Source organism: Lathamus discolor, chromosome 5 (assembly GCF_037157495.1).
Source record: "Lathamus discolor isolate bLatDis1 chromosome 5, bLatDis1.hap1, whole genome shotgun sequence".
Classification (NCBI taxonomy): Eukaryota; Metazoa; Chordata; class Aves; order Psittaciformes; family Psittacidae; genus Lathamus; species Lathamus discolor.
The window spans coordinates 9296814-9311174 of record NC_088888.1 but is presented as its reverse complement, the minus strand read 5'-3'; the positions used below and the strand labels follow the sequence as shown (position 1 = coordinate 9311174).

The 14361-nt window shown below is 40.6% G+C and overlaps 1 protein-coding gene across 6 annotated transcripts in view; it reads right to left on the bottom strand.

Moving 5' to 3' along the window:
* Positions 1 to 14361, bottom strand: part of FSHR (follicle stimulating hormone receptor) — a 247798-nt gene that overhangs the window by 19516 nt on the left and 213921 nt on the right. For all 6 annotated transcript variants that reach the window (XM_065679634.1, XM_065679635.1, XM_065679637.1 and 3 more), the window contains 2 exons: positions 6544 to 6618; positions 6079 to 6153 (listed from right to left, as the gene is read on the bottom strand). In XM_065679634.1, coding sequence (XP_065535706.1) covers positions 6079 to 6153; positions 6544 to 6618 — 150 coding nt within the window. The remainder of the gene's footprint in view (positions 1 to 6078; positions 6154 to 6543; positions 6619 to 14361) is intronic.

Sequence of the window (14361 nt, the reverse complement as noted above, 5' to 3'; positions counted from 1 at the left end):
ATGAATTACAGCATGCTTTTCCTCTAGTTGATAAATGAAAAAGCAAACTGATGCCAAGTAGTGTGTGGCTATTGTAGGACAGTGAAGACATGAGAAGCTTTCCTCTCTTGAGAAAAATCTCAGTCCTTGTGTTGCTGTAATGAAAGGTGGTGATACTCTAACATATGCTATTCAAACACTGCTCCCAGTTGCAACTTACTCTCAACACATCAAAATGAGAGCCTGGTTAGCAGGGCTTTCACCACATGTGTGAAAAACCACATTCAAGGCCTTGGCTGATGCCATAGCCCTGATCTTTCCAGTAATCCCAAGGTGTTCAGGGCTCAATTTGTACTGGTGTCAACTGAGCAGCATGAGATAAAGAGGAAAGCATCTTTGACAAAACATTACATATTGAAGTAAATCTACAGGTGGCACAACACACTGATTGCACAGAGCGGTGGCTGGGAGTAGGAGACAGTGCTTTTGCCATTAACTGGAGAAAAAGAACTAAAAAATATTTAGTTAGGCTGCAGCTTAGATCTTCCCTCTCTTTTTATTCAACCAGCAAATCCCAGAGGCCTTTAAGTGGATAATCTTGTTAGAATGTAGATAATCCAATTTACTGAGTATCTTTCCTGCAGGACAATTTTGTCAATATATTTACCATTTAATGTATACATCCTTAGTAACCTCATTTTAAACAGGTGTCCTTTTTAATCTGAGTGAATCCCCCCTTGCCATGAGTAAGCAGCTCAGTAAAAACCTGTTTCTCAGATGGCTGATGGCTGCTTTCCAAAGCATTAACTGTCTTTCTGGAAAGGCTTACCGGAGTCAGCACTTAAGAAAACATAGCACCATGATCAGCAGAGAAAAAAAATCAGAAACTAATTCCTGGGAGATTCTGGCTGCTTTTCCCCAAATAGAGCAACATGTCTGCTCTTTCTGATGCCAACTGATGCCAGTAGGTAGGGGCTACTCTGACAAAACTGGGAACACAGTTTACCTCATCAACTTATTGTGGGTATTTGATGATGTGCAAACCTGAGGTAAGCAGAGATAAACACAACAGCACTCCCTTCTGTGTCTTTTAATCATGCTGGTTACTTTATACTGTATGTGAGCCTGATTCATAAAATCATAGAATGGGTTGGGTTGGAAGGGACCTTAAAGCTCATCCAGTTCCAGCCCCCTGCCACAAGCAGGGACACCTTCCACTAGAGCAGGTTGCTCCAAGCCCTGTCCAACCTGGCCTTGAACACTGCCAGGGATGGGGCAGCCACAGCTTCTCTGAGCAGCCTGTGCCAGGGCCTCACTACCCACAAATGACTCCAGCAAGGGATCCCTCTGACGTATGTGTCCCAGCTTTCCAGGCTAAACTGAGCATGCAACCCATACCACCCACTTCAGGCTCAAGGTCTTTCTTTAACCATGAGGCTGCCATGCAAAAGGAAGGAGAGGAACATCACTTCTTTTTATTGAAAGCCAACTCCACTCAAAGGGTCAGCAATGCTGTGAATTTTGTGGTTTGGGTTTAGGAAGCATGCCAGGTACATGTGCCAGATCCTCCACGAAATAAGACCGGGGGGCACAATCAGCTGCAAGACTTTGGAGATGGGCTTTGCTCTCCACAATGCAAACTATTTTGCTGATAAAATGCATGCTTTTTCGACCTACATTTTCCCTGCCCTCCAACAATCCAGCTGTATGCCCTCAAAACTCATGTGAAAGGAGTGTAATGTTTAGACCTTTCTATTTTAGGCTGAGATTGCTTAATACAGAACATTGACACATCCACTGTAAAAAAAAAAAAAAAGAACCAAAGGACACAGATTACACATGAGAACTAATTCTGGAAAGAAAATAGCTTTGAGAAGCCATCACTACATTATTAAACAGACAATGCCACAGCTCTCCCTAATGAGAGCCAGATAAATAATCTTGTACCCATGAAAAGGTCAATAAGTTACCATTTTGAAGCAGTCTGTCTCTTTGGCTTACATCCAAGAAGACCAATTAGCAATTCTCTTCACTGCTTCTAAAAGACCAGTGAGAAAGATTTTCTTTTCTAGGTTTAGAATATTTCAGTATTGCATTTCTTCAGCATTTCTCCCTCCTTCGTGCTTTTGCCATACCAGCAATGATGATACAGGAGACAAAGGGAACAGGGTGAGCAGGGAACTGTACCCAAGCTGACAGATAAAACTGTGTTAATGTTTAACCCCTAGTGGCTGTAACAAGCCCAGGAAGCTGATGAGAGGACTGCCAAAGCTAGCCAAAGCTTCTTGCCTCCCAGTAAATAAGACCTACTGGCTATACAGTTATTTTTGAAGAAGCATGGAAAAAGCCTTGCAAGCAACATGTTGTAAAGGTGATTAAACTGACAGGTTGTGGTGCCTAGGCTCAGTATCAGCCATTAACACTGGTTAATGTATTTTTTTAAGGAAAACTGCCAGTAAATATGTATTTTTTCATGAGATTTTCTGTGTTTTAACAGTTCTATCTCAGCCAAGCACTGGTGTGAGGAATCAGACTATGTGTCTCCTACCAGACTGCCACCACAGCTGGAAACTTCACAAGAACCACAGTGAGCCCAGCAACAGGCAGGTACCTGAGACCCCCCGCTTTGGGTCCCACTACATCTTTTTACACCAAGATCAGAAGGTGCCTGTATGAGCTGTTCTGTCTGGTGGGTCAGAGCAGGAATGGCTACAGAGGTCTATGGCAGGGTCTGCAGCAGAAGGCTGGAACAAGGATCTCTCTGAGCACAGGCCTCCATTTCCAGCTCTGCTGCCTTGATGTGGACTGTTTGGGAAGCTGGCATGAACCCCAGCTGGGGAGAAAAAACACCACGTGGGCAACAGAAGTATGTCCCAGCGCGACCAGCGTCAGGTTTGCTTTTCCACTCACACACAACCCTGCATATGGTCAGACAGCATCTGCCAATCTGTTTTGTGACAAGGTATTTATGAAATCACTTGCTATTCTTTCCTAACTGTCAGCAGTTAAAAGGAGAATTAGGCTGTGATGTACAAAGGTCTGTTAGTTTCCCTTCAAGGCCTTAAAACTCTTCTCATTTCTATCAGCTCAAATAGCTGCTGATAGTGTTTCTACCCACACAGATGTCCAAGCCTTTTCTGAATTATTTTAAATTCGAGTCCCACATGTTTACAACCTTTTACTTCAGTACTGTATTAAAAGAATACCCACAACACAACAAAAGACCTGAAAACTGGACACAAACCCCATCAATCCATTACTGTGCATCTTGCCTTATGTTTTCCCTAACTGACCCTTCCTGTCACATCCCAGACAGGTGAATATTAGGACTGGGTTACCTGCAGCAGCTGCTGTTTTCCAGCCTTCCATCAAGTTTTCTGCTTTCTCATTAATTTAACAGTCCTGTCCTTTCAAACAGTAAAAGCTTTCTGCAAGCACCAGTGAATGTCACAAGGGGAGGGAGAAAATGGCAGTCTACAAAAATGTGCCAAAGAGAGTAAGAAGGTATGACTGTATGTAGAAAGAGTGACCTGAGCATGATGTAACTCAGCAGCACACCCAGCTCATTGCTACATGCATGGTCCTGCTCTTGATCCCTGTGGTGTGAATTGATGTAGCTCCACTGAAGCCAAAGTTGTTGCACTGATTTATACCCCCAGCACAGCTACCTCAAACCTTGTCATTAGCATGAGAGACACATTCATCTGTTCATCTTTGCAGCAGTGAAACCTGCATATTTTGTACTATCTATCATCATATGAGAGTTGTTTTGGTTTTATTTTCCATCCTAAAGTGAAGGCACAGAGGGGATACTGCATAAATCCATTAGTGGAGTAAACACCAAAGATTAACTTTATCAATGTAAATCAGAGAAAGCTTTGGCACAAAAATGAATGTGAATTAAGTGGCCATAAATAAAAGCAGAGGAAATATTTTAGTCACCAAGTCATTGAGTTTCTGGAAAAGCCTGCCCTGGGAAAAAAAGAGAAAGCAGGGAACAACCGAAAGCATCAATAATGTCAATTAAGCACTTAATTAATGGGATACATGGAATGGAGCCAGTAAGAAATAGGATACAGTCATCTGGAGAGTAACTTCCAGTCCTGTATGCCCATGAGGGAGAAACCTTTAAAAAATCCCCCAGATATATTTTCCTCTGATTTCAGCTAGCGAGTAAAACTAGCTAAAGAGGAGGGAGGAATGGTCAGTTAGACAAGCAATCTTCTATATTTTTAATCTGTTGCTTCTATAGGTCATAGTAGTGTTGCTAGAGTTGACTTTTTGTACAGGTAGGATCTCCAAATGCTGGAGCTGATAGTTATGGGAGCATTCAATGATGAATGCTAAAAAGAGGAAGCACCCACTAAAGTCTGGAGAAAAACTTCCACTACTTCAGGGGATTTACCCTTTCCCCATGACCTATAATTTCTGTGTCACACACTTAAATTGCTGAAATGATTGTGTTCATTAGTATGTTTGTATTTCTTCTACAACTTTGTATTAGATGAATATGCTCTCATTATTTCTACCTGTGTGTAGACATGACAACTGTACTACCCATAGCAGCTTGTTCTGTGGATTTTACATGGGATAACAATCACTGTGGTTTTGTTCGTAAATAGCCAGAACTATTCAAAGACAGTAGTCACTGCTGAATGACTCAGACTTGAAATAAGAGGAAAAAGGCCCATGGTTTCTCCTCATGACAATGCAAACTTAAAGCTTTGTTTCCCTACTGTCAAGACAAAAATCTGTATTTCAGTTATATGCATGCAAAAGTTAAAGTTTATCAAGGTGCCTGAGAATTTGATAAAGCACTTTTTGGTCAAAATTCTGGGCAAAGTGACAATCCTACAGCAACTCTATCTACATATTCCACTTCAAAGAGGGTTTAAACTGTGATGGTTTGTGTAGCACTAAATACATCTCATCTCTTAAAGTCCAAATCTTAAATCTCAAATCTTAAAGTTCAAATTCAAAGCAATACCTCTTGGCAGTTCTTGAGCCCAGAACCTGTCAAATACTAGCGAATTTCAGAGACTTTAAACACTCATTAGCTTACTGGGAGTTATGCTTATTAGACCACTGGCCTAATTTCATCTCCTCATCTCTAACCAACCAATTAAGCACTTAATCTTCTACACTCAAATGTAGAAATCATGATCAGGCTTCTTAAATGAGTTAGGAATAGAAGGCTTCTTGCATGAGTATGGCTTCTTGTATATGTTGGAAAAAAAAGACAGGGTATGTGTGCTCAGGCGGATGGGCATACAAAAGTTAAGTTGATATACTGCTGAGTGCACATGCCATTGTTCAGCAAAGAGCACCATGGTGGCTTATTTAAGCTATGGCCATTAAACTCAATTAACTTTAAAAGGAGTTCATTGGACTTCACTGGGGTTTTAATGCAGAGGAGAGATTATTAGTCACATTAAGATCACAAGCTAAAAGATGCGAAAATATTTTTGAGGAATAGTTTATTCTAAAGATGGATTCAATTATCACTGAATTTTGATGGCAACACCATGGGAGCAGATGTGGCAACCACAGTTGTGCAAACGGCATTCTTGATGAGGCTGGCTAATGAAATAAGGTTATACCATACATCAGTACATTGTATTTTTAGGGTTTGAATCATCTCACATCAAGTGTTAATGAATACCATCGCTATAGCACTGCCATTGCTAAAGAAAAGAGAATTTGAATGCTTAAGACAATGTTCATGAAGTATAACAGACGGCAGGGCCATGGTAAAGACAGATGAGAAAGATTTTTTTCTCAAAGCTCTCAAGAGGAATTTCCACCTAAGCCCTTTTTTATAGACATATAAAAGGCCCAGCTCCTTTTCTCCTTAGTTTCAACCTGAGGAAGGCTCGAGGATCTTGTGTGTGAGACTGCTCCACGGAGGGTATTACCTTCAGCTTTTGTGAGGACTTTGTGCAGGCCTAAGAGTGAAAATGTGGATAGAGAATGTGCAACTACTAGTGAGGAGAGAGCCTCATCCTGTCTCATCACCGAAAGTGCTCAGCATCAGTAGACAGAAACACATCTGTATTGTTCAAAATAACTATGGTACTTCCAAAGAGTAAAAGATCTTACAAGTATCTGAGGCTCGGAAGGTACTGGAAGGCATCCTGATCAATGTACACGAGGTTGTTGGCTTTCTCAATTCTTCTGTGGAGAAAAAATGAAACATCAGAGAAAATGCATCAGTATATTGATCTTAAAATATTTGTGGTAGCCCCATGATGTAGTGGTACTATATGCTGAGATTTTCTTTTTGACAGCAGATGATGTGCATGATTTCAGAACAGCTTTCCACAGATCAGCAGACCCCACCACTTTTTGTTATTGGCAGTGGTTTGAGGATAACCTTCAGGATCGCTAGGGAAAGAAAGGAACAGTTAGACAGGAAGACAGAAAAGACAAAGGGAGGTTTCAAATGTTCCTGTATCTCTATGAATTCTTCAGAGCTTACCTGAACCAAGCTGCAAAATCTTTGATACTTGCCTATAATGAATCTTTATAATTGTCTCCTTTGAATTTAGATTGCTCATTACTTACATTTCATGTAGTTGGGGAAGGTCGGAAAATACATTTCCTTCTATGACCTCCAAGGCATCATTCTGTGAGATCTCTCTGAAAAATAATTAAAAATCAGAATATTTCAAGGCATGATGAAACATAGAACGGGCAAGTGAAAAACTCACAAGGAACTTCTTCCTAGGTTACTTGTAAGTTTGAAAACCAAGTTGGATATCAGATAAGAAAACAGACCCCAGAAACACTGGTGAGCTGCCACTAAGAAAAACACCAACAGTCAAAAGACATCTTCTGAGGCTGAAGTTTGTAACAGCAGCCCTGTACCTCCTGCTGTCACAATTCTCTGTGTATTAGAAGTCAGGTTATATCCATCATGGGCCACTGGATCACTGGCATCACTAATTAGTGATGGAATTTTAATGAAATCTTTTAACTTGGTGAAGAAAGAGGGGGTGAAATAAAGACTGATCAAAACTACCCAAGAATGACAACACTTCAGCAGTAGGATATACTGCTGCTGTTTTGACCCAAAATAAACCATAGATATTAACAACTAAGCCACCAGCAGACACATCCTTTTAACAGGAGCTGGAGACCACAAACATGACGAAATCTTCCATACCGTGGAAAAAACCCTATTTGATCTCATCTGTATACAGTTAATGCCCAGTTATAGGCACAGACCTGCAGAATAGAAATTGCCAGTTTTGTGTTATCAACACACCAGAATGCATCTCCTGCTAGTCCAGAGTATACATTTCTTTGCTTCCTTAATTTGTGGGATGGCAAAGAGAGGGCTCAGGCTCTCGTGTAATTTAGAGCTCAGGAGTTCTCCTGGTAAATCAAGCCGGAGCTACTGCAGTGCAACCTGTCCCACTTACATCCCTTAATGCTGGCAGTGACCAGGAAAGCCAACATAAAGCCAGCTATGCCAAAAGATTCTCTATTGTGATTTGTGGGAAATAGTGTCATTTTCCCAGGCTGTGGTCAGCTGTAGGAAGCAAAATTTGTAATGCAGATATAATTTGGTGGTAGTGTGACAGTCTATTGGATTTCAATGGCAAGGTAACTGTGCCCATCTTTGGAGCGAAACCTTGGATAAACGGACTGCAAACTGTTTCTGGATATCTTGTTCTTTTGAAATTATTATGGCTGCAAATAGATTTGACCAGGCCTGAGGTAAAACAATAGATTGTAATGTTAGGTGCACAGTCAAAAAAATAATCACAAAACTATTGCAAGCAGTATAAAAAGCATTCCACTTCCTTCTGAGTAACAACTGAACCTGATAAATTACCTGCGCATTTAACACTAACAAAAGCCTTGCAAAAGAAGATAAGTTGTTCTTCTGCTTTAAAAAATGCCTCAGTGGTTTGCTATTTTTAAGTTTACTAAGAAGCTTTCCCTCCTGTTTCCTCAAGGATTTTTAGGGAAGAAATCAAGCTCTCCTCTTCACTGGGAGCTCTAAACTGACTGGAGAACAATAAAGTACATGAGGACTGCCAGTAGGTTCTTGGCAGAATGTGATGAGAATTGGGTCTGTTTAGCAGTGCTGAGCCACCAGCTCACAGGTGAACATGTTCCTCTTTTATTACTTAGGTTTCAGCAGCAACAAAATGCTTTGACTGAGACTGGGATCCCTTCACACCATGCAATGCACACAGCCATTGCAAGGGATGCTTCAAAGACATTTTATTATTTTCCTGTTTTTTTGAAAAATAATTGCAATTTATATATATAATTAATTATATATTAAAATATAATTAACATAGAAATATATATAAAATGTAATTTTATATATAATTACAATACTAATATTACAAGACACAGGGAAGAAGCAATCACCCCTATACTGTATTTATATGTCGGTACAGTTCACTTGCTTAACTATAGTCTAGAAGATTCAACAACATGGGAAGTATCTCATACTTTAAAGGTTCGAGTTGTTTTTTCTTGTGCTCTTTCTAGGGGGTGAACAGTATATTTGCCATTCCCCACAACCTAAAAATCAGGTATCTACGCAGAAAATGTTTATTAAGAAACCACGTTCCAGTAGTGACCTCACCAGACAGATAGGGCTGTTGAGGGTGATAATTCTTTATGATCCAAGCTGTTATCTAACTTTGGAACAACTTGAATGATATACCTCTCTTAATGGAATTCTTAGAAGCCAATGTTTTGGCTTACTAAGTGTGGGACAGGTTATGGGCTTTGTTTTGGTTCAAGAAATGGAAGATATAGATCTGATTAAAGCAGCGCATGAGCAGGCCTTCTGGAAGGCTTGGAGAATGCATGGGTAACGAAGGAATGAAAGAGAGGTAGCAAGACAGGAATCTCTACATTGCCTTTACAAAATTCAGGTTTTAAAAAGTTACTTCTTTTTAAAGAGTACATTTTTTAAAGAATTAAATAACACTCAGATGAGGGGAGTGTTTCAGAGATTTGGGGAATGACCTGACTTTCATTCTCTATACCTGTTAAGGCTGTCATTTAGGTAAAAGGATAAACTAAAAATATCCCATTCCACTTAGGAGATCAGTCACACACTGTGAACAACAAGCATCACTCGTCTGGGTTTTGGTTGCGTAATTTCCACGCACAATTCATACCTTGCAAAAAATGCACACCCTGCTCATGGAAAACTCAAAGAACACTATCTTGGATATAGGTATCTCTGGCCTTAAAAGTAAAAACCATTGCTGCTCACATCAAACAACCAAGTCAGCAGACTCAGATCCTCTGCAAAGAAGAGCAAATAATATCTGTAGCAGCAGCTACAAACAGAAAAGGGAGATCCCTGCCTAGTATTTGTGCAAGTGATTTGTCTTACAGTATAAATACACACAAACAGACGATTGCTCGTAATGCACATCTGATTGTATGTCATCACGAGAGAAGATGGGACTGTTATTATGTTGTTTGTTTGTAATGAATGATACCATTAGCTCTACTGTTAGCTATCGCAGCAAATCCAGAGGGCAATCTGAGTATCATTTCTGATGCATGAAAGCTTTTGAATAGATGGTATACAAAACAATCAGGGCAACTGCTTAAAAAAACCCCAAACCTCCAAAACCCCAAACCACCCACTGGTTGCAAAATGCGTAAGTGCCTGTCTAAGCTTAGTCTTCACTGCAAGAACACCTCTATTGAAATCAACAGTTGCCTTCAAAATCATAAACTGTTTACTCAATCACAGTCCAAAAGAGGAAGAAAAAAATCAGTAAAGATGTCTTACAAAGGAACACAGCACAATAATTTTTATGTTTCTTCAAGGAGAACGTTAAGACTTCCAGGTGTGACAACATCAAATGAGTAAGGGAATTTGCCACCACTGTAGCAAAGTGTAATCATTATTACCTATTCACAATGCAGTGTAGCATTGGACTTGATGATCTTCAAGGTCTTTCCCAACCCAGCTGATTCTGTGATTTCCATGTGTGAAAGCCAGAGCCAATGACAGTAGGGAGAGAGATGGGAAACAAAGAGGAGGAGGAAGGTGCTGCCTAGTGGCAGTACAGTCTTAGCTCGGTTTAACCTGCCTGCAAAACTGCCCTTAGGCAGGGCTGGGGGTGCATCTTCATGACATCTGTGACAAGAGCCCAGCCTGAAGCATAGCGAGTATTCCTCTTCAAACCAGCTGCACTCATGCAATGCAACCCATAAAAATCAAGATACACTGGAACAGCCTTTTAAATAATTCTATTAGCAAGGAATTTATAGTTTGTGGCAGTTTCTTTGTAGTCCCCTAAAGAAAATATCAGACTAATCAAAGTCTTACAGCAACAGCAAGACTGTACTAAATTCACAAACTAATGGCCTTGCAGCCAAGTGGTCTCATAATTCAAAACAATTAAAGAATAAAAGACTATATGTCTTTTTATGATAAGAATTCCTTTTAGGATCATAGGATCAGAGCAGAGCACACAGACAGGGATAGGATCAATTTTCCCCTGCTAGGAAATGTTCCTATTTCAAACAAATGTGTATGTATAGATTATATACAGATATAGAAGCTTAATATAGAAGAGTAAAGGGAAACTTGCATGCAAGGAGGAAAGGATACCTATAGCAGACCGGCTTAGAGGCGGATCACAGCATCAGTCCCTTTCACAGAGCCCAAGGACATATGCTCTTGAGCACGAAGACCTTGCAATACCAGCAGCAGGAATGATATAGAGTAACTGGTGCCCAACTGATGCCCAACTGTGTGACAACCACAGTAAATGTGAGATGAATGGATTTCTGTGTTTCACCTCCCTGTGGCAGGCTAGCAGAGGGGGCTGTCCTGTGTGTCAAGGTGGCTTGGATACTTGTTTGGTGTGTTCACCTTGCCTACAGACATGGCATGTGGTGTGAAGGGAGGTTTTTCACCCTCTCTAGCCACTCTGCTCTCCTCCGTAGTGCTGAGTGCCCCCTGCAAACTCCTCCAGCTTCTCTTGATTCCCTTCCAGAGCAGGTATATATACATGGGCTATACACTTGATTCATTCACTTTACATTTCCTGTGATACATCATAACAAGGCATTTTGGCCTTTTATCCTCAAGCTTTTGAGGCAGTGTTTTTGTAGCATAAATATCCTGTGTATTCCTGTGAACAATTTATTTTCACTCTACAGGTACCTGCAATTAGCAGCGATACTGGATGTATCAGCTACTCACTGCCAGAGCAGGTGGCCTCACTGGGCTCACTGCACTGCAACAAATCAATAGCTTTGCACTGATTTAGAGGGAAAGGGAAGAAAACAAAAGACAAACAGTTTCATCTTTCTATCTTTGTTTAAATATAAATAGAGCAATTTGCATAAATTCTGATCAGAATGAAAGAAAGAAGAGCTCCTTTACACAACTGTTTCTGTTCAGAAACAAGCCAGTCTAAAATCTCCTTTGGAAAACTTCCCTCTCAAGTGACAGCAAAAGGCTACTATGCTGATTTAAAGAGGTTACAAAAGAAAAGCTATTTTTCTTAAAAGTATTAGAGACTTTTGACCTTTTAAAAATAGATAGTTGACACTTTCTGCTGCCACTTCCCTTGTGAACATGAAAAACTTGTCTCCCTACCACGATTTATTGAACACCAGGGAGTAACAGGCTAATATATCCTAGCAGTTATTGACAGTACAAAAATGAATCCAAACACTGACTCTTCTCATCATCTCTTTACTTTGCTGAAGATACACACATTTTACTAACCTGACTAAATAAGCAGAATATCCATTTAACCAACTGAGTATTAATAGTGATTGCACAGATCAAAATAGCGTATATGTAAGTCTTTGAAGGAGATTCTCAGGAGGCACCAATACTGTGCCTTCCTGCCTTCTCCAAAGGGCATGACACCATGCTCTCAAATAAATCAATGCAGGCATGGGAAAAGTAAAATGCAAATTTCCACACAGCAGACAGAAGCAAAAGGGATTTTGTTCCTATCAGTGCTTTAGCATCATGCCAGCAATCCAGATGAAAGTCTGTGGAGAGTTTGGCTGCATCAAATTAATTGTGTATGTAACAGTTTTAAATTGGTCTCTCTAACGTGAAAAAGCACATGATTAGTCTGCAGAATTGGAACTGATAACTACTGGATCCAGCAGCAGAAGCCACATTATCATAAGAGTTGATTTTATAATCAGTACAGTTTGGGGGGGGGGGGCAGGGTAGGTATCTCCTCATACTCCAACAGTAAGGGGGATACATTATACTAGTTTCAGTTTATTGCCAGCACAGCTGAAATCAAGAGAAGGTTTTCAGAGTCAAATAAGCAATGGCTTGGTCTTTGGAGGGAATGGCAGCTTTCTGCAGGAATGCTGGTTCCCTGCAGACAGCCCAGAGTGATGGGATTTGTAACCTGCTGTCCCCGGCATTTGGGCATCGCTATATTTTACCTTTGACTAAGAAAGCCTGTAGGGAAAGGCAGCAAATAAGGCTGAAATAAAAACACTCACTCTGGCAACAGCACATTTTTCTCAGACATGATGGGCTCCAGAGCATCTTGAGATCGCGCTGGCAGACAAAGGTGGTTGTTCAGATGAGGAAGGGACCTCCTCCTTCAGAGATGCTGACACAAGCTTCTTGTCCACATTGTAATTCCTGCCATGGAAATTGGCTGGCAGCATTTATTGCACTTACTGTTTATTACTTCTCTCTTGGTTTTGATAGCCAGCTAATGATGAATAGTTTTATTAAGATGACCTGGGCAGATGAGGAGACTACATTTGAGATAACCACTCAGGAGAGCAGGTGAATGAGGAAGTAGGGGAAATAACTTCTAGGGAAAATCAATAGGCAGACTTTCTTAGGCTGAAAGAACGTGTGGCTTCCAAGACCCAAAGTCTAGTGACAGCCTTTCCAAACCAACCATCTTGAAGCAGGTGTTCCTGGACACTTCAACAGACAGTTCTGAAATGCTTTAAGGAAGCACACATGCACAAGAGGCCTCTGGAGGATGGTTCATTGCTAGCTTCAATGCATTACAGAAACGGGAAGATCCAGAATAGTCAGTGCCTCAGATACGCACAATTAAACTTTATTGCTAAGACTGAGAATGTTAAAAAACCTCTTACTTCTCAGATCTGGCATTAAAAATCTTTCCAGGCTCAGGAGAAGTCTCTAAGTATTCATTCGAGCAAATCATGCACTATGTTACACCTACTTCAGTGAAAATAAATCTCCATGACTGGACCCATCACGAGAAAAATATTAGCATTGCCTAATGTTAACTAAAATTATGAATACAGACATTCTCTTACAGCTGCTAACATCATCCACTACATCTTTGCAATGTCCTCCTGGAGGGATTTAGGTTTCTCTTATCCAATGGTACAATCTCCCTGCAAAATAACCTTCTTCCAGTACAAAGACTTCCTTCTGTTTTGTTTTCTGTTCACACTCATTCTTCCCTTTCACAAAAGCTACTTACCATTTTTATGGTTTGTGTATGAGGCCTTGACCCTACAAACTCTAATGCCTGAGCTTTGCCTCCAGGCTCAACCAAGACACTACTGCATAACTATTTGCATGACTGGGGCCCTTAGATATAACCTACCTGGGAAAAAGATATTCTTTTATGCTTCCAAAGTTAAATCCAAACCTCTGCCTTGCCACAGACTGCCAGAGAAAACACAAGCACCAGCAAGAAGCTACTAAGTCAAAAGCTTTACAAACCTAGTGTGCAATGAGGATTATTTATCTGATTGCAATACCGCACTATCATAAGCAGAAAAAATTACCATTAAGCCCAAATCTGCAGGTTCTATATTGGAGGATGCAGAGATGGCATGCTATACAAACACGGGAACTGCCTACAATCCCTAATCCGTTTGCCAGGCAGCTGATGACAGCAGAAAGGAGCCCGATTCAATACCTCTGGAGTCTTATTTGACAAATAACTGAACAGTTCTCTATGAAAATCACGTGCTTCTATCTGACTTTCCTTGAAACAAATAATCGCCCTCATCAGCAAACAGTGCAAGGCTGCACACAGACAGATCTTAACAGGAGGGACTGAACGTGTCCTAAAACTTGGGCCAAAATTCAATATATTACTATGTTTCTATGTTTGTGTGTGTACACAATATTCCAATAAAAGCAATAAAAGTAATAGACCCGTGGACATACAGTGCTTACTGCCTCAATTCAGCCAGCAGCAGCCTTTCTGCATATCTAATTCCATTTATAAGGAAGTTGCTCATGCAAGACACAGAGGTTCTCTGCCACAACCACACCGTGCAACTCAGGCTTGTAGGAACACCAGTTTTTGCTGGTATCTGCTGCTGTAGTGCTTTAACAAGAAAGTCCTCAGACTGGATTGGAGAGCCTTCAGTACTGCTTCCCTCAATAGA